Here is a 25832-nt window from a genome sequence, read left to right as displayed (position 1 = left end):
TGGAGCCATCTGCGGGGAAAAAGAAACGGCATTCACGCCGCCGACGCGCCACCCCACAGCCGGACATTCAGCCTTCTAATTCACCTGTTGTGCTACCAGAAGCTCAGTCGGCTCCCTCGCAGCCCGTCCCAGCTCAGTTAGCTCCCTCGCAGCCCGTCCCAGCTCAGCCAGCTCCCTCGCAGCCCGTCCCAGCTCCGTTAGCTCCCTCGCAGCCCTTCACAGCTCCGTTAGCTCCCTCGCAGCCCTTCACAGCTCCGTTAGCTCTCTCGCAGCCCTTCACAGCTCCGTTAGCTCCCTCGCAGCCCTTCACAGCTCCGTTAGCTCCCTCGCAGCCCTTCACAGCTCCGTTAGCTCCCTCGCAGCCCTTCACAGCTCCGTTAGCTCCCTCGCAGCCCTTCACAGCTCCGTTAGCTCCCTCGCAGTCCTTCACAGCTCCGTTAGCTCCCTCGCAGTCCTTCACAGCTCCGTTAGCTCCCTCGCAGCCACCCTCAGTTCAGTCTCCTGTGTCCCCGTTAGCTCAGCCATTAACTCCACCACAAGCTCCATTTTCACCTCTACCATCGCTTCAGTCATCAGTTCGGTCTGCCACTCAGTCGCCCTTAGCTCCATCATCCACACTGCCACCTGTTTCTCTTCCACCACAACCGTCACTACACCCAGCCACTCAGGCTGCTACTCAGCCAGTCATTCAACCCATAGCCCTGCCGTTGCCATACCCTGTAGCTGAGCCACTAGCCGTCCGACCCACAGCCACTTCAGCCACTCCTTCACCCGTTACACCTCCACTACAACCATCAGTGCAGTCTCCAGTGTCCCCAGTGCAGTCTCCAGTGTCCCCAGTGCAGTCTCCGGTGTCCCCAGTGCAGTCTCCGGTGTCCCCAGTGCAGCCTCCTTTAGCACAGTCACCCACTCAACCACCAGCACCACAACCGTCACTACCTCTAGTTCATTCCCCTGTGAAGTCATTAACTCCACCACCTACTCCACCCTCACCACCACCGTTACTACAGACATCAGTTCAGTCCCCTGTGCAGTCATTTACTTCTCCACCGTTAGCAGCTCAGGTCCCCGTGTGTCCAGCAGCTCAGGTCCCCGTGTGTCCAGCAGCTCAGGTCCCCGTGTGTCCAGCAGCTCAGCTCGCACCTGAACCTTTGGCCCAGTTCCCCGTAGCAGTGCGGTTTTCTAGCCAGCTTAACATTGAGCCCGGGGTCCCAATCCTCTCTGGCTCTACTTCAGCTCCTGCTGGAAGCTCGGATGAGCTCATCCAGGACTCCGCGGCTCCCACGCCGCCATCTACCTCGTCCGCTGGGGGTTCCAGTGAGCCCGGCCAGCACCTCCCTGTCTCCGCTGGAGGGTCCGAGAGGCCCGTTCAGCCTCCTGTCTCCGCTGGAGGGTCCGAGAGGCCCGTTCAGCCTCCTGTCTCCGCTGGAGGGTCCGAGAGGCCCGTTCAGCCTCCTGTCTCCGCTGGAGGGTCCGAGGGGCCCGTTCAGCCTCCTGTCTCCGCTGGAGGGTCCGAGGGGCCCGTTCAGCCTCCTGTCTCCGCTGGAGGGTCCGAGGGGCCCGTTCAGCCTCCTGTCTCCGCTGGAGGGTCCGATGGGCCCGTTCAGCCTCCTGTCTCCGCTGGAGGGTCCGAGGGGCCCGTTCAGCCTCCTGTCTCCGCTGGAGGGTCCGAGGGGCCCGTTCAGCCTCCTGTCTTCGCTGGAGGGTCCGAGGGGCCCGTTCAGCCTCCTGTCTCCGCTGGAGGGTCCGAGGGGCCCGTTCAGCCTCACGCCGCATCAGCTGGAGGGCCCGAGGAGCCTGTCCAGCCGCCATCTGCGACCGCCTCGTCATCACCTGGCCCGGCTACATCCGCCTGTGCTTCTGCTACGCCTGGCCCGGCCTCAGCCTCTGCAACCTCGCCTGGCCCGGCCTCAGCCTCTGCAACCTCGCCTGGCCCGGCCTCAGCCTCTGCAACCTCGCCTGGCCCGGCCTCAGCCTCTGCAACCTCGCCTGGCCCGGCCTCAGCCTCTGCAACCTCGCCTGGCCCGGCCTCCGAGTCTTCGTCTGCTGCAGCCTCTTCAGAGCCTTCGTCTGCCGCAGCCTCCTCTTCAGAGCCTTCGTCTGCCGCAGCCTCCTCTTCAGAGCCTTCGTCTGCCGCAGCCTCCTCTTCAGAGCCTTCGTCTGCCGCAGCCTCCTCTTCAGAGCCTTCGTCTGCCGCAGCCTCCTCTTCAGAGCCTTCGTCTGCCGCAGCCTCCTCTTCAGAGCCTTCGTCTGCCGCAGCCTCCTCTTCAGAGCCTTCGTCTGCCGCAGCCTCCTCTTCAGAGCCTTCGTCTGGTCCAGCATCCTCATCAGCTGCCTCGTCTGGTCCAGCATCCTCATCAGCTGCCTCGTCTGGTCCAGCATCCTCATCAGCTGCCTCGTCTGGTCCAGCATCCTCATCAGCTGCCTCGTCTGGTCCAGCATCCTCATCAGCTGCCTCGTCTGGCCCTGCGCCCACCGGGCCATGGCCGGCACGCCTGGGACTGGAGGGCCGCCGCTGCCTTCCGCGCGGTCGGCCTCCTGAACTGCTCCGTCGTCTCCTTCGCCGCCGCCGCTGCCTTCCGCGCGGTCGGCCTCCTGAACTGCTCCGTCGTCTCCTTCGCCGCCGCCGTTGCCTTGCGCACGGCCGGCCTCCTGAACTGTTTCCGCGTCGCCGCCGTTGCCTTGCGCACGGCCGGCCTCCTGAACTGTTTCCGCGTCGCCGCCGTTGCCTTGCGCACGGTCGGCCTCCTGAACTGTTTCCGCGTCTCCGCCGTTGCCTTCCGCACGGTCGGCCCCCTGAACTGCTCTGTGTTTTGGGTTGTTTTCTTGGGCTCCGGTGTTTTCTGTGCTCTTTGTTTTCTGTTCCGAGCCCTCCGTCCTGGGCCCCCGCCGCCCGCCCTGGGTTGTTTTCTGTTTGGTTTTGTTTTTCTGTGTTTGGGCTGTCTGGAGCCAGCCCTTGAGGGGGGGGTACTGTCATGGTCCTGGGCCATGTTGGCCCAGTGTTCTTAGTTTCCTTGTATGTTTGTATTTTATTCCATGCTTCCCCTGCCCATTATGTTTAAGTTCTCCCCGTGCTCTCTCTTCCCCCTGTGTGCCCTCTATGTATTTATGAGCCCTCGTCCCCTTTCGTGTTTATTCCATGTCTCCCCTGCCTGTTACGTTGGTGTTCTACTCGTGCTCTCTCTCCTCCTGTACTTCCTGTTTCACCTCTCCCGTCAGTGTTCAGTTCACCCCGCCCTGTCTCGTTATGATTATCAGTGTCACCTGTGTTCCCCGTGTGTTCCCACTCCCCTCGTTAACCCTCTGTGTATTTCTGTCTGCGTCTCCCTCTGTTCAGCGTGACGTCGTCCCTCATGTTGTGTGGATCTCCCTGTGTCTCTGCGTATGTTAGTTTACTTTTCCCAGTTTAGTTTTGTATTTCCTATGTTCTGCCACTCCAGCATTAAAGCTGTGATTTTGAGTTCATCTCCGTGTCTGTGAGTTTTGCGTTTGGGTCCTCCTCCTGCCTGCCACACAGCCGCGCCTTGACAGGTAGAGCACCGCTTTCCCCTCCTGAGACGCCTGACGGTTTGCCAGAATCTCTTCGAGGCAGTCCGAAAGTCTTTTTCCATGGCCTCTCCGAACTCCTCCCACACCCGAGTTTTTGCTTCGGCCACTGCCCGAGCCGCATTCCGCTTGGCCTGTCGATACCTGTCAGCTGCCTCCGGAGTCCCACAGGCTAACCAAGCCAGATAGGACTCCTTCTTCAGCCTGGTGGCTCCCTTCACCTCTGGTGTCCACCATTTGGTTCGGGGGTTACCACCACGGCAGGCACCAACCACCCTGCGGCCGCAGCTCAATGCAGCAGCTTCGGCAATGGAGACGCTGAACATGGTCCATTCGGACTCAATGTCCCCAGTCTCCCTCGGAATGCTGTTGAAGCTCTGCCGTAGGTGTGCGTTGAAGATCTCACGGACTGGGGCCTCTGCTAGACGTTCCCAGCACACCCTCACTACGCGTTTAGGTGTACCAGGTCTGTCCAGTGTCCTCCCCCGCCACCTGATCCAACTCACCACCAGGTGGCGATCAGTTGACAGCTCAGCCCCTCTCTTTACCCGAGTGTCCAGAACATATGGTCGCAGGTCTGGTGATACGATTACAAAATCGATCATCGACCTACGGCCTAGAGCGTCCTGGTGCCACGTGCACTTATGGACACTCTTATGTTCGAACAGGGTGTTCGTTATGGACAAACTGTGATTAGCACAGAAGTCCAATAACAAAGCACCGCTCGGGTTCAGATCAGGGAGGCCGTTCCTCCCAATCACGCCCCTCCAGGTCTCGCTGTCGTTACCCACGTGAGCATTGAAGTCTCCCAGCAGGACAACAGAGTCTCCAGGTGGAGCACCTTCCAGCACCCCCCCCCCAGGGACTCTAAGAAGGCTGGGTACTCTGAACTGCCACTCGGCGCATAAGCGCAGATGACAGTCAGGACCCGTTCCCCGACCCTAAGGCGCAGGGAACAAACCCTCTCGTCCACCGGGAAAAACCCCAACGTACCGGCAGCAAGGCGAGGGGATATTAGAATACCCACCCCAGCCCGCCGCCTCTCACCAGGGGCAACTCCAGACTGAGACAGAGTCCAGCCCCTCTCCAGGAGACTGGTTCCAGAGCCCAAGCCATGCGTAGAGGTGAGCCCAACTATATCTAGCCGGTACCTCTCAACCTCACACATTAACTCAGGCTCCTTCCCCACCAGAGAGGTGACATTCCATGTCCCTATTGCCAGTCTTGGCAGCCGGGGGTCAGTCCGCCAGGGCCTCCGCTCCTGGCCGCCACCCGACACACAATGCACCCGACCCCTATGGCGCCTCCTGCGGGTGGTGGGCCTGCGGGAGGATGGGCCCATGTCTCCTCTTCGGGCTGTGCCCGGCCGGGCCCCATGGACTAAGGCCCGGCCACCAGGCGCTCGCCCTCGAGCACCCTCCCCGGGCCTGGCTCCAGGGCGGGGCCCCGGTAACCCTATCCCGGGCAGGGTAAACTGTTCCCTCGATGTCCTTTTCATAAGGGTCTTCTGAATCACTTTTTGTCTGGTCCCTCACCCAGGACCAATTTGCCATGGGAGACCCTACCAGGGGGCAAAAGCCCCCAGACAACATAGCCCCCGGGATCCCTGGGACACACAAACCCCTCCACCACGATAAGGTAGCGATTCAAGGAGGAGAAAAAATTGTGGAACAATTTCAGAAAAAGTTTCTCAACATAAAATATTGAAAACTCTGAATACTTCTTTTTCTTTTTTGTTTTACAGACATAATGCACTTGATCTATTGAGTTAAATTTAGTAATTATAAATGGTATGTGGTTTGAAGTCTGCACTTTCAATGGGAAACTTAACTGCTATGTCATCTTAAATTGGTCATTTGATTTCGATGCACTGGCGTGTCCATCGACTCAAGAGGGTTACATAATCAGTGGTAATGTCTAAATCCTGACCTGAGACTTTTCAGTGTACAGTGTGGATTTTTCAATCCAGCAGACAGTAGGATTCCACTGGAATCTTGCAGGTCATTGTTACTGAGGTCCACCTCTCTCAGATGAAAAGACTGGGAGAGGAAAACTGAGGACAGAGCTTCATAGCTTCTCTCTGTTAAGTAACAGGAAGTCAATCTGAAAAATAAAACCACGAGGAGCTACTAGATTTAGAAAAACTTATTTCATTTTTTAAGCATTGATTCTAACTAAGAATGCAGCAACGATTAACTAAGCTTTCTCTAACAGGAGGCAGTAACAATGAAGTATATCATTTGACCTCACCTGAGACTTTGCAGGTTACAATATGGACTTTCTAGTCCTGTTGATAGAAGCTTCAATCCTGAATCCCGCAGGTCATTGCTGCTCAGGTCCAGTTCTCTCAGATTGCAGGATTGTGAGGTGAGAACTGAGGACAAGACTTCACAGCTGCTCTCTGAGAGGTTACAGAGATTCAGTCTGAAAAAAAATGTGTGTGTGTGTTTTAAGCGTTTTCTAAGGACAGCACGAAAACAGTAAAGAAAGGGAAAAAGCCACCTCTTTCCTGTCGGTGGAAAAATGTCGACCAATTAAAAAAAGTCAACATGTGGGATTTGGTTGTTTGGGAAGAGGGAAGAGTTGTGGGAGTGACGGTAACGGCAGCGAGACAGAGCAAGTGAGAGAGAGAGAGAGAGAGAGAGAGAGAGAGAGAGAGAGAGAGAGAGAGAGAGAGCTTTTAGATGTGGGAGATTGTTAAGAGATGTATTCTAAAACACTTCTTCAGCTGAGAATCAGAGAGGAGAAACACACAGTTTTACTTGTTGCTTAGGAAGGGCAGCTCTGAGCTCTCGCACGAGAGTGAGGGCTCAGGGACTCGCAGCTCTGAGACTGCCCTGGTCTTTATTTATACATCAGTGGGTGTTTGTTCCTTACATTGGAATGTGGATGTTTATATGTGTGTGTGGGTGTAGGTGTGTGTCACAAAGCCTTTGCACACTATTAAGGATCGCACATCCTATCACTACCATATGTAAACTTATATTATTAAAAGATTATACTGACTACTAAGTACAATTTTCTATTGACAGAGATTTGTGACGTTTAGTGTGGAGTGTTTACTTAGTGTGTTTTGTTGTCTTGTGTAGTTGTTCTGTTGTGTAGTCGTTTTGTTTTGTGTGTCAGTGAGGGCACTAATGAATGTCACAAAGGCACATTTGTAAACACTGTCACTGCATAGAAAACCAGCAGAGTGATACACCTCCTGTTGTCAGGTCTGCAGGTTTATCCCTGTGCTGTTCTGTCTTTTGGTGGACAAACCTTTTTTTTACTGACACACATCATTTGTGGGGCATCTTATTGCGACACCTGATTGTTCTCTCATTTTAGTTTTAGTAATATTTTTAAATGGTTGTAGAAAAAAACGGCAGGTGTATTGGCTGCATTTTTAGATAAATAGTTGTATATGTTTACAAAATGTACAATTTATATTTGCATTTCAAGTTATAAAAATTTACTCAACATGTCTGTGGTTTTTTTTACAGTAAAAAATACTACTAGGATTTTAAGTTCTTTTTGTGATTTCAGATCAGTAATAGTACTATTAATAGTAATAGTAGTAATAATGCAGTATGCCAGTGAAAAAAAAACTACATTCAGTTGAGCTGAAAAGAATGATACCAAACAAGGCAAGGGGGAAAAAACAAAATGAAACATTCTGAGGGTGAAATACAAACGTAAACTCAAAAGGATTCAAAAATGGTGGGTTGTATTTCAGACCTCAGTGAGTTAATCCAACAAATCATGAAAAATTAGGTTTAAATTTTTGTTCATGACAGAGCAGATTTCTGACATTTTGTGTAATTTAAGCTGGTAAGAATGTGATTGTTTTCTAACAGTGTGAAACTTAAGTTAGACTTGTGTTTGTAAATGAACCGCCCCATGTTGTGTAGCTTTCTGGATTTTATAGTCATTGGGCTACATATTTATTTATTATACAGGCTATACAGTACATAAAATCAAAACTCACATGTTTTATGTAATTAAAGTGTGTAATCATGTGGGCTACAGACAATAATTAAGTTATAGACTATATTTATATGAAAAATGTGTATACTTACTGCATTTGAATCATTTAACCATATGTAACCACCTGCATATGTGTTTGGGGAAAAAAGGCTTTGATTTTGCCACCCTCATGCCACCCTAAGAAAATTTCTCTAGATCCGCCCCTGCCCGAGCTCCCATTTCTAGCTGTGAGTCCGTTAACGTCTGTTGTTTGTAAGCTGCACACAGGTCATGTTAGCGATGAAAACATTACCTTCACACGCAGCTTTAAACGGAAACGATCATCTGCGCCACAACCTTCAAAGAAAAAAAAAGAAAACGGAAAGTTTTGTAAACACCCAAAGATGCGTTTGAGAGCAGCTTCACAATCAGGGAAATCAGAGACTGGCCAGTATGGGATTTAATTCTAGAAATGTTTGTTAAAGGTTTTGCAGAAATCAGTCTCACTGCCCTGTTATTGAATGTACACTCCAAAAGGATCTGTTTATACTGCAGTGTGACACCATGTTTTTGAATTAAACCTAGTTTTAATTTAGGAGTACAATAAAACAGGTTTGAATGTCCTGATGCTTCCGTGCTCTTACACAGAGGCCTTGAAGCTTCAGCAGCAAGTTTGTCAGTTTAGCTAATATAGTATAGGGTAGATCATTAGACATTAGCTAATGTCAGCTTTTAGAGCCATTTAGAGTCTGTCTATTTATTTAGCTAGCTAGCTAGCTATCATTAGTCTGCTGGTGTATCACTAATTTGCAGCCAAGTACATGCTGTACTTTATCATTTTATTTTGATTTCCATTCCTATTCTGGTCGAATTAAACTTCATTGTTTCCAGGTGAAAGCAATTCAATAGGATCTCACCTTTCATGATTCAACTTGTATTGTCATTATGCAGTTACATGTCATGTCTTTGGTGTTTTAATGCATGCGATGTGTCTGTGCATGCAGGAGGGTGACAGAGTTCACAGCTCTGGAAAAGAAGTTGTCCCTCAGTGCCATGGTCTAGGTTTTTATAATCCGACCATTCCCAAATTTAAGAGTCCTTCCTTGCTTCACTACAGCTTCATGTACTGAAGCACATTCCTCTTTACAGACGCACTTTTCCTTTAGCTAGCAAGCTCCCTGATTATCATTAAAACACATTAAAATGTTAAGAGAAATGCAGGCAGGACACATCTCACTGGTAAAACAAATTTTCACACTTTATGTTTTAGTCAACTGAATCAGCATGGTGGTGTGGTGGTTAGGACCAGAGCCACAGCAAGGACATCCAGTGTTCAAATCCACCAACTGGCTGTGGCTTTTCTGTGTGGAGTTTGCATGTTTTCCTCGTGTTTGTGTGGGTTCTCTATGGGTACTCTGGTTCCTCCCACAGTCCAAAGAGGTGTCAATGTCTCAATGTGTTAACCCTGCGACAGATTGGTGATGTGTCCAGGGTGTACCTTGCCTCTCGCCCTATGACTGCTGATTAGTCTCAAGCCCCCCTGAGACCCTGAAAAGGATAAGCAGAATAGAATGGATGGATGAATATTTAGGTGACTAAAACAAAAAGAATGATGTCTAAAGCTGTTCCTTTTTTTTTTTTTTTTTTTGGCGCCTGTCCCGTTTGGCTCTTTTGCCATCAGAATTGTTGTCTAAAGGCAAAGAAAGATGCCCAACGGATTTACTTTACCAAATTGACCATCCCAGCCTTGCCGTAATGGTCCATTTGATTCACCTTTTATTGTTTATTTTATTTTCACTTACTGAATACGGGACAGACTTGACTGGGGGAAAGAAGGGGAGAAAGAAAGAGGGAAAGAGAAACAGCTGAGAAGAGGGACGGGGGAGAAGGGCAAAAGACAAAAACCAACAGAATGAGCAGAAAAAAATAAATAAATGCATATATCAATCACCTGGATCACCTGCTGAGAAAGAAAAAAGAAAACAAGCAGAAGATAACAAGAGTAATAGAATAAACAACATCACAATGATATATGGGAATATGACAGTAAATACTAAATATTAAACATTATTGTGCAGCACATAAGATCAACAGAACACAGTGTGCTTTGAGGTAGGAGCCAAAAAGGGTGTAGTTTGTGGGTGTGATCACCCGTGTGTACACCTGTGAGCATGGACGCGCTTGTTTGTTTTTTTTTAAAAGGTTCCTTCATGTAATGATCTGCTAGAGGGTGTGGGGGGGCCACAGCCCCGTCCTCCAGGGCATGAAGCAGGTATGGAGGAGATCAAAACTCCAGACATCCAGAGGCCCCCAGAACACAAGAGACCAAGGAAGACCAACAGAGGGGCAGCCGCGCCACTGTCCGAGAAAGAGCTGAGGAGAGTCCCAGATGAGGGCTCACTCAGCAGCCGCGGAGCAGAAGCCAGGGGGAGTTGCAGTGACGCGCCCGTGAGCTCCGCCGGCAGCCAGCCGTGCCTGAGTGACCGAGCCCCTGGCCTCCGAAGTGGCCCGAGCAAGCCCCAGGCTCCAGGCGGCCGCCAAGGAGTGAGCCGGTGTGTACCTGGACGCCCATCCCCGGACACAAAGAACCACCAACGCACCGATGTCTGAGGGAGTCCGCCACTGGCAGGGGAAGTGGTGGTAGGGGGAGATAGGTCTCCAAACCTTGGAGGGCCTAAGATGTCCCCAGAGAGGTGGCGCCTGACACCCAACCTGACATATAGACACAGAAATACAGGCACACACATATACAAGCATCCATTCCTACCCTCATGCTCTCATATGCACTTACTCCACACTCAACCAACGTGGAGACAGACATAAAGAGACGCTGTACACACGATCACACTCCCCAAGCATACTCCACCAACCGGGTCTAGGTACCCTTGCCCCTGGAGGGGGAACTGCACCCAGACCCAGGTGGTGTTACCCTTTTCCCTGCGGTGGGGGGAGGCAGACCGCCCCGACTCCGCAGCAGCAGGGAGGCCCCACACTCCAGACCGCAGTCGGACGGCCAACTCCTCCCCCCCCCCCCCCCCCCCCCGCTCCAGCAGGTCGCAGAGAATGGGGGTGAGAGAAGACTCCAAACCTCCCTCCACCCGCTCATTGTAGTGTTGATGCATGTGTGTTCTAAGGTGCATTTAAAACCCAGGAGGGCATGGAGCTACCTGCCAGAGAGCAGCAGGTAAGCGCATAGTCCCTCCTGCTAGCCCTCAATGTCTACGTGTATTTAACATTGAGAGGTGGGCAACGACGCCAGGGGTGGGGTGTACACCCTGAAGGTACTTTGGATTCCGTGTATCGTGCCCACCCCCAAGATCCTATATGTATGTGTAATGAGAGTGTGAGTAATGTGAATGTCTAAGTTGTGGGATAAAATTGAGGCAGAGGCAGCCAGAAGGGGACAGGGGGGGTAGCCTCCTCTGCACCCTGGTGACATACCCCTACTCCAAGGTCCTGCATGTGTGGGTGGTTGTGGTGGAGCGGGAAGAGGGAGGCAGCTGGAGATGGGGAGGGAAGGAAGGGAGGGGCAAGTGACCCCTCCCTGGGGCCAGCTCCCCCGCTGACCCCAGTAGGCACCCCCATACTCCGCGACCCGCCAGGGAAAGGGGGCCCAGGCCCATCCAGACCGGGGCCCAGCGCAGCAGCGCCTCCCGGCCCCACAGAGCCCGGGACAGTCCACCCAACCCTACCACAGAGAAAACTGCACCCACCCCACCATCCACTCATCTTCCAGACTACATAAGACAATAAACACCCAGGCTGAGATCTTCCTCCACCTCTCCTGTGTCTCCCCCTCCTGCAGAGAGAGCCCCTGAGGAGAGGAAAGCTCCTGCGAGATGTGACAATCTTCCCCCCAGTTGAAGAGCCCCCCAGGTGGCTCGATGCACCGGCGGCACCCTGCTCCAGGGCTGGGCCCCCATGCACCCACCCGCCCACAACCCCGGCAACACACCAACCAGGACCCAAGCTCCCGAGGCCCGGCCAGGGCCCCAGCCCAGAGACGGAGCGCCCCCAGAACCTCACGCCCATCCCGGACCCACCCAGGGGCAGCCAGGCTACCAGGTCAGTAACCCACGTCCGTCAGCACAGACCCTCCCCTAGCCCCGCTGCACACAGCCGCGAGGAAACAGTCACCTGAGAGCCAACAGAGCCCCTAACCGGACATGACCGCTACCCCGGGTTGAGCCCCCCAAGGTAGATGCCTCCGGGGAACCCCCCGACGCCCTAAGCCTGTCCCTACCCCCACACCAATCCCAACAGTGAAGGCGGGACCAAACTATGACCCCCCACCCCCACTAGGTGATGGAGCTGATCAAAGGAGCCCAGAGCAATTGATCTGATGTGGTGGCAGAGGCTGTATCAAGACTAATGTAATCTAATAGATAATTTCTATATTGGTTAGAATTAAGATTGTTTTTATTTTTCCAGTTCATGAGGACTGTTTTCTTGGCTATGCATAGGGCAGTGAAAACCATATGGGCGATATTCTTTTCTGAAGTGACATTATCTAAGCTGCCCAACAAACACACTAAGGGGGAAGTTGGAATGTTACATTTCAGACACTTCGATAAGTCTTCACATATCTCGCGCCAAAACTTCTGAACTGGTGGACAGAACCAAAGAGCGTGGATATAATTGTCCGGTGAATTGGTTTGGCAGTGTGAGCAGTTGTTGGTAGACGTAAAGCCCATCTTGAACATCCGATGACCTGTATAGTGCACTCTATGTAATATTTTGTATTGAATTAATTGAAGACTGGGATTTCTAATTAGATGAAAGGTTTTTAAGCAAATCTGAGACCAGAAGTTTAGGTCTAAGTTAACTGATAAATCCGCTTCCCATTTTGCAATAGGAAGGGATATTGATTCATCTGTTTTAGAAAGCATTCTGTATATTTTGGATAGTAATTTGGGGGTTTTAAGAGTAAGAAATTGAACCACACTTGGTGGTGTTTGTAGTTCAACATGACCCGGTTTAAATTTCTTTTTTACTATGGATTTAATTTGTTGATATTCTAAAAATCTTTTCTTGTTGATCCCATATTGTGTAACTAGTCCGTCAAATGAAATAAATTCTGTTCCTTCTAGTATATGTTCTAAATATTTGATTCCTTTACCACTCCAATCTGAAAAGTTTATCATATTATTGTTTTGTAATATGTCAGGGTTGTTCCAGATAGGTGTACGTTTGCATGGGATTAATGAAGACGGCGTCAATTTTAGAAACTCCCACCATGCTGTCAGAGAAGAGCTGATGTTGATGCTTTTAAAGCATTCATGTCGTTGGATGTTTGAGCTGATAAATGGTAGGTCTGAGATCTCTAGATTATTGCAAAGTGCTTGTTCTACATCTAGCCAAGGTTCATCTAAGAGGGTATGTTTTAGCCATCCTGAGCTAAACTGAAGCCTGTTGGCTAAGAAGTACTGCTGAAAGTTAGGCAGTTCTAGTCCTCCTTTATCCTTGGTCTTTTGTAGTGTTTTTAAGCTTATACGTGGGGGTTTATTTTTCCAAAGGAATTTGGACATGAATCTAGAGATCTAAACCAAAGCTGTTCCTGGACAGCTCTTTTAAACTCGAAAAGCAGATCTCCTCTGTGGAACAGTTTCTACCAGCAGCGTCAGATATCTAAAGCAAAGCCATACCTCCCTTTGAAGGACCTTGAAAAACTCATTCACGCTCTTATCACTTCCAAATTAGACTACTGTAATTCCCTCTACTCGGGCCTCCAATCTTCCTCTATTCACCGGCTCCAGTTAGTTCAAAACGTAGCTGCACGTCTCTTAACCTGTACTAGAAATTATTCCCACGTCACACCAGTTTTAGCCAGCTTACATTGGCTCCCTGTTGATTATCATATCAATTTCAAAATTCTTTTGCTTACCTTTAAAATTTTCAATAATCTGGCTCCCAGGTATCTATGTGAGCTCCTTCAGTTGTATATTCCTAAAAAGGCACTTAGATCTTCCAATCTAATGCTCCTGATGCAACCGAGGTCTCATCTGAAATCCAGAGGTGATCGGGCCTTTGCTGTCGTAGCTCCCAGACTCTGGAACAACCTTCCTCCTTATATTCATTCCTCTGAGTTCGTCCAGTCTTTTAAAGTGCATCTTAAAACTTATTTTAGACAAACTAGTATGTTATTTCGTGGCGAGTGTTTTGTTTCAAACAATTGTCATATCATTGTTTCCTGCCCTCCTTTTAACTGTCTTATGCTATTGCTCTGACCAACTGTGAAGCACTTTGGTCAACTTTGTTGTATTATTATGTGCTATAGAAAGAAATTTTGATTTTAATTTTGAATTATGACTAAAACCAAGTTTTAGTTTAACATTTGCAGTCAAAATTAACACTGGTGTGAATGTGCCTGAACAGTTTGTAGATTCTAGCTCAGCAATTCCTCTCTAATAGCATAGTTTGTCTCTTCTCCAGCAAACTAACTACAACTGAATCTTCCCAGCTGACCTCAGCTTCAGAGAAACACTATTGGACTTTTGCAGGACTTTTGCAGTAGTTACAGGTAAGGATGCAAGCACAAACTGGTACAAACTATACACCACTATACTGAAATAATCAGGCTATTACTGAAATCAAATCAACAGACTTAACATATCAGTTACATACAAGTCCTTTATAAACTATGATATAAATCTGGAGGTGCTGATAGATGTTTGTATATATCTTCTAATCCAGAAGTCTGTACAATGTGTTTCATAGTTTCTAACAAGCCAATTAGGGTTAAACTTCACAGTTACTGCATGACTGAACTCTACGAAGGAGTATTAGGGCTACATTAACCCTTTCATGCATGAATTATGACAAACTCTAGATTTTTTTTTCTGAAGTATTTTTCTTCATCTTTAGGCATGAAAAAAAGATTTTTGAACTTAATTTTTTTTAAACTTGTACTTTTCAAATAGTTTTTTATATGTCCACTTAGGTGGACAACTGGCTGACCAGTGGGTGGTAGGATATGGAGTGACACATCAGTGTCTAATGTAGTGGTTTATGTGCAAGTATACCATCAACACTGAGACAAAAACAAGAAAACAGCCTGCCCATCATCTGTTCATAGGAATCGATCATATAGGATTTACCTGCCTTAACTTTCTGTGCACAATAGCCAATCAGATGTTAGAGTCTGTGTGACAGTTAAAGTCAAACATACTTGTGTAGAGAGAGAGTCTACACAAGTATGTTGCTGTTTGATCAGCAGTGTCTCTGCTGATCAAACAGCAGAGACACTTTAATGTCCCTGTAATCAGACTCTGCCCTGTTACTGATTACTCTGTTTGTAGGCTGTTTGTCACTGTCTATAATCAGTCAAATGAATTTTACTTTTATCTCAAATTATGTCCAGTTCTGCTTAAACTATAAGTAGGGATGGACCGATCCGATATAAAGAATCTGTATCACCGTGGTCAAGTGAGCCATCATTTGTGAGCTGCAGTCAAGCCAGCCGCCTCTTATCTGCCGCATAAATTTTCTTGCGCTTCTACACCGGCCTTTACGGCAGCACCTTTTCTCCTTATTTCACAAGGCTGTCCCAATGCAATGTGTGTGCACACGTGCATGTGTGAGTGCGCACGTATATGTGTGCGCGGGTCCGCGTTAACGCTGACAGCACTAGTATGAATATAAATCTATATTGTGTGGTTGAAAACAGTTATCAGTACAATTATAAAACACAATAGTAAAACAGGTATGATGTATAAATAAATTTAATTGAATTAATGTCACAAATATTTTTAATTAACACAAGAAATGTTTACTTATGAACAAGATGAAAACATGGAAAACCGGTTCAGCTCTCCTACTTACAGGAATGTAGGTTATATTTACGCAACATAAGTCCAAGGTTAACATCAGGGTTATACATGTAACCAGTTCTATATCACAGAGAGTAAATAAAGGAATGTTCTACATATTTAATGAGAACCTGACATGAATATGAGAATGTAGTTCACATTTTTACCAGCAGTGAGTATCAAATGATGATTTTAACTGTCAAGAGTTAAAGGAAATGCTGGTTTCATTGGAGCTTCAGTGAACGTTCATCATATTCTGAACTCAGAGTAGAGGGAGATTTGCTCTTCTGCTGAAACAGGAGAGTCTCACTGTGACATTTGGTCAGATTGTGATACCAACAGACTGAACTATCTGTTAAATTTAATCTTCCTTTCCAGGGGCGGTGCTCATTAGAGCCAGTTTTGTGGTGCTGCCTGATGGTTCTTGTGACTGCTGTTGGGGACATATTCAAAGTTTTTGCAATTTTCCAGACTAATTCACCTTTAGTTCTTAAAGTAATGATGGACTGTCTTTTCTCTTTACTTGGCTGATTGCTTCTTGCCCTGATATAAATCCTCCGGGACGATCGTGGCTCAAGAGTTGGGAGTTCGCCTTGTAATTGTAAGGTTGCCGGTTCGAGCCCTGGCTTGGACAGTCTCGGTCGTTGTGCCATTGGGCAAGACACTTCATCCGTTGCCTACTGGTGGTGGTCAGAGGGCCCGGTGGCGCCAGTGTCTGGCAGCCTCACCTCTGTCAGTGCTCCCCAGGGTGGCTGTGGCTATAATGTAGCTTGCCATCACCAGTGTGTGAATGGGTGGATGTGTAAAGTGCTTTGGAGTCCTTAGGCACTAGTAAAGCGCTATACAAATACAGACCATTTACACACCATGACACTGAGTGGAGCATTTGTTTCTCTTTATCCCTCTTTCTTATATTTTTTTTAGATTTTTATATAGGACTGACATTATACTGGGACTATCAAAATAAAACAGAAAACACGAAACAAATCACAAAGACGCAGACTTGACACAGTGAGGCAGACTGAAAGAATAGAACACATGGAACCCAGGGACGACAGAGAAGAATTAACATCAAACTAAACTCATGACCAGAACCAAACTGAAACATCGATTTATAATACTCGTCAAAACAGGATAGCTAAAGAATCAGACATAAATCATAATACAGAAAAACACCAAAACATAAGAAACAGAAAATGCTGGGTCAAAATGACCCAAAACTGTGACATATTTAATGAGAGTCAGTCATGAATATCAGAATGTAGTTTATTTTTTACCTGCAGAGGGACAAATCATCAACTTAAAGTCACACTCTTTCACAGTTAGAGATGGCAGTTTTAAAGACTAAAAACTCCCTGAAAATCCATCATATTTTAAACATGAAAACCATCCATCCATCCATCCATTCGCTTCCGCTTATCCTTTTCAGGGTCGCGGGGGGTGCTGGAGCCTATCCCAGCTGTCATAGGGCGAGAGGCGGGGTACACCCTGGACAGGTCACCAGTCTGTCGCAGGGCTAACACACAAGGACAGACAACCATTCATACTCACATTCACACCTAGTGGCAATTTGGATTTTCCAATTAACCTATCCCCTCAAGCTGCATGTCTTTGGACGGTGGGAGGAAGCCGGAGTACCCGGAGGGAACCCACGCAAACACGGGGAGAACATGCAAACTCCACACAGAAAGACCCCGGCCTGATGTTGGAATTGAACTCAGGACCTTCTTGCTGTGCGGCAACAGTGCTAACCACCGTGCCACCGTGCTGCCCTAAACATGAAAACAAAAATTTATATTTTGACCATGTACAAGATATCTCTTTTCTCTGCTGATCAGACTGGAGAGTCTCAATGTAATATGCTGGCTAGTCAGACTCAGTTTTAGTTTAGAATAAAGTAGAAAATAATGATTCGGCATTGTACAGTGTTGGGAACTACACTTATAACTGTTTTCTAATGGATCATCTAAGCAACTATAGGCAAGCTAATGTCCAGCCATCATTTCCATATTCTAACAGCAAAAGTAAAATTCACAGTGAATCGTGGCTGCTACCCAAACGTGTATCTAATGGACAATAATGTGTAAATGTCTCTGAACAGTTTGTAAATTCATCTGTTGTCATCTAAGTGCCCCTGACATGAACTGAAGTGTCTCAGATGAATTTAGCTTCAGAGAAAAACACCACACAAATATTCACCATGAACTTTAAAAAACAGAAAACAACATGTGGATCCTGGAATAATCGTAGCTTCCATCTTTCAAGCACTGAAGAGGAAGACGATTGCAAGGAATCATTTAGAACAGTTTAAAACAACAACTGATTGAGTCCATGAATCTGAAAATGTGTTTCTGAGTGAAAGAGACAAACATACACAGACTGAACTATCTGTTCAACAGTCAGAGTGTTTCTCTAACAGGAGGGCACTCTTCACACTCAACTCAGCACAGACACACTGAAGAACCAGGAAACCAGACTGTAAATGCAGGATACAGAGGTTCAGTGAATGTGGTGTTGAAGGTGTGGAGGTGGATCAGAGTGTCAGAGGAGACTTTGTAGAAGGACAGAGTGCAAGCAGGATAATCCACATACACTGCTACTCTGTTAGAGACAGAGGAGGAGGAGGAGCGGGGGTACAGATATGTTTCTCTGTTACCGTGAACGACAGAGTAACCCTTAACTTCAGAGCAGAACAGGCTCCAAGACTGATCATTCCTTCCAAACACACAGTCTTTACCGTCTCCTTTCCTTTTGATTCTTCTGTAACTCAGTGATATTTGAACCTCTAATTTCCACTCGACCTCCCAGTAACAGCGACCAGTAAGGCCATTTTTACATAACAGCTGAGGATACTGGTAATCAAATCTGTCTGGATGATCAGGATATGACTGAACCTCCTCCACACGTGTCACCTTCCTGTTGTTGCCAGACAGCTTGAGGTTTGTGTTTAGTGTGTCTGTGTCAATTGTGAGTTCACAGGAATCTGATGGAGAGAACAAACACAATCCAGCTGCAGTTATTGATCCATCATCTGAGATGTGAATGAGTGATGTGACAGTTTGAAGATGGTTGAATGTGCACTGCTTTCTTTTCATGAATCACATTAAAAACACACTTACACTTCCTCAGACCTGGTGTCAACCATTGTTCTCCAGCAGGCTCCACCCTGAAAGGAGGAGAGGGTCAGACCAGCACAGTCTCTTTCAGCATGCACACATGGACATTACATCGCTCTCTTACACATACTGTTAGACACTGATAAAGGAATATTTGGGCACATACACTTCAATCCATTTCTGATGATTTCAACTGATCCTGGACAAACATACACATAGACAGAGAATTTATTTAATCCCACACTGGCGAAAGATTACTTGTTACAGCAGCATAAGGGACAGGGAGTCCCTTGTGCTTTTCAGAGTGAAAAGTGAATTAAAGAAATATTAGAAATGTAAAAATAGAAAAAGGTAAATAATGGGTCTATGGGTCTCGGGGACTGGGCAGGACAAAGCTGGCCCTGTAAAGGATAAGCGGAAGGGAGTGGATGGATGTGGAAATCACCAGAAGGTCCTTTCAATTTTGAAATCAGGTCTTCGTTTCTCCTACCATAACACCTGATATATACCAATCAGACAGGACATTAAGACCTGCTGCCTAATTGTGTTGGTCCCCCTTCCCAAAACAGCAAAAGTTGTGATGCACTGTGTATTCTGACAAATAAGAACCATATCTAACCATTAATGGTTCTATATACCAGATTTTAGGTTTTTTGCAGTTCAAGCTACAGTGGCTTGTCCGTTGAATGGGACCACAGGTTAGAACCTTTGCTCCACATGTGCATCAGTGAACCTTGGTCGCTCATTGTCCCCTTGTGGGACAATTAAAGGATTATTCTATTCTATTCTATTCTATTCTATTCTATTCTATTCTATTCTATTCTATTCTATGACCCTGTCCCTGGTCCACCACTGTTCCCTGGACCACTTTTGATAAATACTGACCATCAGAGATGGGCGGTAACGCGTTACTGTAATCCGAATACTTTTTTCAAGTAACGAGTAAAGTAAGGGATTACTATTGCAAAAATGGTAATTAGATAACTGTAACTTTCCCGTGAGCACGCTGCGTTACTGCGTTACTAAAACCGTGAATTTTTTGCGAGAGTGTCTCATGACAATGACGTAAGCGAGTGTGATGTTCGTGGCAACAGCTGTGTTGCAGATCAACAATGGATAATATATCAAGTGCGGGAGAGAGTATGAGCGTGCAGTGTTTAAAGAGTGGAAGTACTGACCTTACTTTGAGTTTGATTCCGTAAAAAGTGACAAAAGCATTAGCGTCCGTTGTTCACTGTGGGAGTGGGAAGAAAACGTCTTTTTACAGCGGAAACCCCCCCCCCCCCCCCCAAACTTCCGAGCAAGCACCGTGTATGCTACCAGGGAATGGTAGATTCACAGACAAACTCGCGGATTCTTCCACTGAATCCACCAGGGCAAACATCCGCTTGCTATACAGGTGAAAATAGAGCAACAGGAACGCTGAGTCTTTGATTTGATTTATTTTCTGCTGTGTTTCAGTTGCATTTATTTGAAAGACTGAGTGTAAACACAAAAAAATATTTTGTGTAGTCAATAAGCACTTAACAGACAGAAGACAATGCTAGGGTGAACGTGGCATGTTGTATAGAGGACTTTGAGTACTTAAAATTCCAATTTTCTTCAGTTCCGGAGTTTATTTAATTAATTTTTGTGTTGCTTTAAATACCATTATTCTATGTTGTGCACTAATTTAGGAAAACACTGACTCTTGTTTATTAAAAGTGCTATGAATAAAAACTTTTTTTTAAAATTTTGAGAGCTTGCATGCTTTAAAATGTACAGTGAACATTTTCCTGTGGTTGCTAGGTACTTCCACAGTTTGGATTATAAAGATTTACTAATAATTTATTGTTGATCAAGCCAGGCTGAAAGTTTTTCCTGTTTACAGTCTTTCTGTTAAGCTAGGATAAACATGCCCTAAAAAATGAGAAAATAAGTAAACATACAGAGATCTATTCAAATGTTGAATAAATGGTGACCATCTACCTAAATATCTCTTGTTATTGTTCAATTAGACTCGTGTTTATGTTGTAAAATAAGGAAAGATTTTTCTCAATGTGTTATTGCTCATGTCACATTTCCATGAAACAAAGAAGGACAGAAAATGTTTCCAGCTCTTTCTCCTCTATCAGGTATTCTTTCCATACCTGAGAGTGTCCGGTCTCAAGTGTAGATCCTTAAGACACTTTATTCCAGAGTCTCCAGGATGATTGTAGCTCAGGTCCAGCTCTCTCAGATTTGAGGGGTTGGAGCTCAGGGCTAAAGCTATAGAAGCACAGCCTTCCTCTGTGATCAGACAGCCTGAAAGACTGCAAACACACAAGATAACAATCCATCGGTGAACACTTTATTTTAAAAGTTTGTTTTTTTAATTATATCCATATTCATGTCCACCCATTAAATCAATGTATCTTTATTTATAGTGACCACATGCGACAGACAACAACAGCTGTCTCAAGTTATTAAATTGTGTAAGGAGTTAGTCCAGCATGACTAAAATGTGGTTCAGAGTCACCTGATCCAGTCCTAACTATAAGCTATAAGTATAAAGGATGTCTTTTTTTCTGAATCCAAATTTGGAGCTGGTTCCATAGAAGAGAGACTGCGACACTAGTTACACAAACTCTATAAGCCATAAGTCTGCAGTCTTAGTGTCAAGTGCTCCATTTGAATGATACAATGTGGTCATTAAGCTACAATGTTGATTGATTATTCAAGACTACATGCAGAGGGTGAAATAATTATTGAACACATAATGTATTTTCTTAGTAAATATATTTCTAAAGGTGCTATTGGCATGAAATTCTCACCAGATATGCGTAACAACCCATCCAATCCACACGTGCAAAGAAATCAAAACATAGATGTCCTTAAATTAAGTTTTGTGTAATAATTAGAAGTGAAACAGGGAAAATGTTTCTAGTGTTGAACACACTTACTATAATTTATTTGATCTTCTGTCTAAAAGCCTTTGTTGGTGGCGACATTTTCGCCAGAAATTAATCACAGGTGTGATTTTGGCCCATTCTTCATCAAAAATAGGCTTCAAATCCTGAAGGCTCCATTCCACAAACTCTAAGCTTTGGTTCTTGCCATAAGTTTGCAGTTGGATTCGGGGTAGGTTGTTGGCTGGGACATTATAGCAACTTTACTTTCTTTGAAACCAATTGAAAGTTTCCTTGGCTGTTTGGGATCATTGTCTTGCTGAAACATCCACCCTCATTTCATCTTCATCATTCTGACAGACGGCAGCTGATTTTTTATCAAGAATGTCTTGTTGCATTTTTCCAAACCTCCTTCCTTCGATTATATTAAGGGTGCAAGTGCCCTGTGCTGAAAAATAGTGATACACTGTGATGTTCCCATATCCGAAGGTCACTGTTGGTGTTTTTGGTGTGATGTGTAGTTCCCTTTGATCTCCAAACATGGTGTAGATTATGGCATCCAAACATGGCATTTTAATTTTGATCCAATCTGAACAGACTATATTCTTGTAGTATTTCAAAGGCTTATCTAAATATTTTTCATCAAACTTTGAATCATGCTGTTTCTTCAGCAATGGAGTCTTGAGTGGTCAGTGTGCATACAGGCCATGGTCGTTGAGTGCATTACTCATAGTTTTCTTTGAAACAATTATACCTGCTGTTTCCAGGTCTTTCTGTAGCTCTTCAGAAGTGGTTGTTGGATCTTGGATAACTCTTCTGATAATTCCTTTCACTCTTCTGTCTGAAATTTTGTGGTGAGCACCTAGTCATTGTCAGTTTATGTTGAAATGATGCTCTTTTTACTTCTGGATTAAAGCTCCAACACTGCTCACTGGAACCTTCAGTAGTTTAGAAATTCTTCTGTAGCCTATACCATCTGTATGCTTTGTAGCAATAACGTTGTGAAGGTCTTGAGAGAGATCATCAGTGATACACAAAATTAGATATTTCTTGTGTGATGCCTTGGTAATGAGATACATTTTTATAAGCCATCATTTGGGACTAAGACAAGTCATGTTAATTTGCACTGAGTGGCAAAATTGCTTTCTAATTACCATGATGCTCCAAGTCTCTTTACACCTCCATTGCTTTGTGTGTTCAATACTTTTTCCCTATGCTATTTCTGATTTTCACACATAATTCATGGCCCTTTATGGATGATTTCATTGAATGTGGATTGGATGAGTTGTTACTGACATCTGGTCATAATTTCATGTCAACGGCAACAAATAGAAATGTATTTACTTAGAACATTGGTGATGTGTTGGATGCCTTTTTTTTTTGCTGTGGTAAATGAGAAGAGGTTGTTTCTCTGGATATAAAAGGAAGCTGAGGATAAAAAGCCAATATGGAAGAAATATGATCTCTCTGCAATTATAGGGAACAAATCAGCGTTAGCATTAGAGTTGTAACAATATGGGTTCCGCTCAGTATTTAACTCAGTTTAATCCTCCTGTGTTACCCATCTGTGAGGTTTCAGTACTATTAAGAAGACAATCTACCTGTGTGAAAGTAAAGTTTAGGTAGCTCCTGTAAATTGTGGGGACACATGGCATTGAAGAAAAGTCAAATCATTGTATTTATTTTTATTGTGATAGGCTGATTTTACTTAATTTAATTGCTGTGACCTTATTTTCCCAAAACTCTCATTTTGCGAAACCAACCGTTAAAAATATATATTATAAAATTCCAGACTCTTCATTGCAAAGAGTGAAAAAGAGTAAAAATAGAAAGACATCCGGACATGTAATTCTCTGGATTTAAAATAGCCTAGCAACTGGTGTATGTTTTTTATACTTTTTCAACATGTTCAAAAAAAAGATTCAATCAATCAAAAAAACCAGTATCATGCATATCAGTAATTTTTATCAGTTCAAAAATAAAAGAATTTGAATATAAAAAAAAAACTTTAAGACAGTAACTCAGAGTCTAACAATCCAACCAAATTTGATTCAAAAGTGACTTGAGAATTCTATACAGGTTTTAGTGGCTTATTTTCAGTGGTAATCAGTGGAAAAGTCTGAAATCTAACCTGATAGTTTCCAGTTTACAGTGTGCACTCTTGAAGCCAACAGACAAAAGCTTCACTCCTGAATCCCTCAGGTTGTTGTTACTCAGGTCGAGCTCTCTCAGACTAAAGGATGAGGATCTGAGAAGTGAGGACAGAGCTTCACAGCTTCTCTGTGAGAGGTTACAGCCACTCAGTCTGAAAAACAATGATATTTGTGATCAAATGAAATCACTTAATGTTGAACCTAGAAAACAAAAACAAAGTATGCACTACAGTTCATGGTTAACTAAAATCAATTGGTCGGAAATTTGTCAGATATAAAACGCTTCAAATTTGCCCAATGAAACACAGCTATACCTATGTAGCTGTATTTCACTACATGTTGTACTCTGTATAACTGTGTATGTGACAAATAAAGGTTGTTTGTTTGTTTATTTTGTGGTATATAATTAAATCTAAACCAGTGAGAAGCTGGTAGAGTTAGTCATATTTGTGTAGTACTCACTTTAAGTAGAAAAACATTTTGAACAGACAGAAATAGGCCCATATTTACTTACAGAGCTTTGCTGGAAGCTTTGACCACTGGCTGCAACCTCAGAAGAGCCTCCTCTGAAGCAGAGTATTTCTTCAGGTCAAACACATCCAGATCTTTTTCTGATGACAATACAATGAAGACCAGAGCTGACCAGTGAGCAAGAGACAGTTTTTCTGCAGAGAGATGTCCTGATCTCAGGGACTTTTGGATCTCCTCTTCAAGGGAATGATCATTCAGTTCATTGAGACAGTGGAAAAGGTTAATGTTATTCTCTGCAGACAGATTCTCACTGATCATCTTCTTGATGTACTGAACTGTTTCCTTATTGATCTGTGAGCTTCCTCCTCTCTGTGTAAGCAAGCCTTGTAGGAGAGTCTGATTGGTCTCAAGTAAAAGACCCAGGAAGAAACGAAGGAACAAGTCCAAGTGTCCATTTGGACTCTGTAAGGCTTTGTCCACAGCAGTCTCGTAGAAATGTTTATCTGTTTCAGATTGATGGGATGTTTTTTGTTGCTCTTCCAGCAGATTGACTCCAGAGTTGATGAAGGTCAGATGGACATGAAGAGCAGCCAGAAACTCTTGAACACTTAGATGAACAAAGCAGAACACCTTCTCCTGGTACAGTCTTCTCTCCTCTCTAAAGATCTGTGTGAACACTCCTGAGTACACTGAGGCTGCTGTGATATCGATGCCACATTCTGTCAGGTCTGATTCATAGAAGATTAGGTTTCCTTTCTGCAGCTGATCAAAAGCCAGTTTCCCCAGAGACTCAATCATCTTCCTGCTCTCTGGGCTCCAGTGTGGATCTGTCTCAGATCCTCCATCATACTTGACTTTTTTCACTTTGGCCTGAACCACCAGGAAGTGGATGTACATCTCAGTCAGGTTCTTGGGCAGGGGTCCTTTCTCTTTGGTTTTCAGCACATCTTCCAGAACTGTAGCAGTGATCCAGCAAAAGACTGGGATGTGGCACATGATGTAGAGGCTTCGCGATGACTTGATGTGGGAGAATATCTTGCTGGCCTGCTGTTCATCTCTTCCTGATCTTCCAGATCTCTTCCTGAAGTATTCCTCTTTCTGTGAGTCATTGAACCCCCTGATCTCTGTCACCATGTCAAAACAACAGTGAGGGATCTGATGGGCTGCTGCAGGTCGTGTGGTTATCCAGAGGCGAGCAGAGGGAAGAAGATTCCCCCTGATGAGGTTTATCAATAGCACGTCCACTGAGTTGGATAGTGTAGGGTCAGTTAGGATTTCAGATTTGTGGAAGTCCAGAGGAAGTCGACACTCATCCAGACCATCAAGGATAAAAATAACCCGGACGTCTTCAAAGCTGCAGATTCCTGCTTCTTTGGTTTCAGCAAAGAAGTGATGAACAAGTTCCACCAAGCTGAACTTTTTCTCTTTCAGTACATTCAGCTCTCTGAAAGTGAATGGAAATATGAACTGGATGTCCTGGTTGGCTTTGTCTTCAGCCCAGTCCAGAGTGAACTTCTGTGTTAAGACTGTTTTCCCAATGCCAGCCACTCCTTTTGTCAGTACTCTTCTGATTGGTTCATGTCTTCCAGGTGAGGCTTTAAAGATGTCTTCTTGTTTGATTCTTGTTTCTGGTCTGTCTGGTTTCCTGGATGCTATTTCAATCTGTCTGACCTCATGTTCATCATTTACCTCTGCAGTCCCTCCCTCTGTGATGTAGAGCTCTGTGTAGATCTGATTCAGATTGATTGGGTTTCCTGCTTTAGCAACCCCCTCAAACACACACTTGAACTTCTCCTTCATCGAAGATTTGAGTTCGTGTTGAAGATCTGGAGCAAATATTCCTGAAAACACACAATAAATACATTTAATGATGGAATTATTATTCAGTAAATACCCCTACATCTTTTGTCCCCCCAAAATAGG

At 45.4% G+C, this 25832-nt stretch overlaps 1 protein-coding gene across 1 annotated transcript in view; it reads right to left on the bottom strand.

Annotated features, from left to right (window-relative positions):
* Positions 1–25832, bottom strand: part of LOC309701247 (NACHT, LRR and PYD domains-containing protein 3-like) — a 42656-nt gene that overhangs the window by 7323 nt on the left and 9501 nt on the right. Inside the window, 7 exon segments of the mRNA XM_082525341.1 lie at positions 5476–5649; positions 5797–5970; positions 17751–18285; positions 18422–18468; positions 20548–20709; positions 23417–23590; positions 23953–25750. Of these exon segments, the coding sequence (XP_082381467.1) occupies positions 5476–5649; positions 5797–5970; positions 17751–18285; positions 18422–18468; positions 20548–20709; positions 23417–23590; positions 23953–25750 (3064 nt within the window).

This window comes from Aulonocara stuartgranti (genome assembly GCF_965226115.1).
Source record: "Aulonocara stuartgranti genome assembly, chromosome: 23".
Taxonomy (NCBI): Eukaryota; Metazoa; Chordata; class Actinopteri; order Cichliformes; family Cichlidae; genus Aulonocara; species Aulonocara stuartgranti.
Note: the sequence above shows the minus strand (reverse complement) of the source record. Positions and strands in the feature narration are given on the sequence as shown.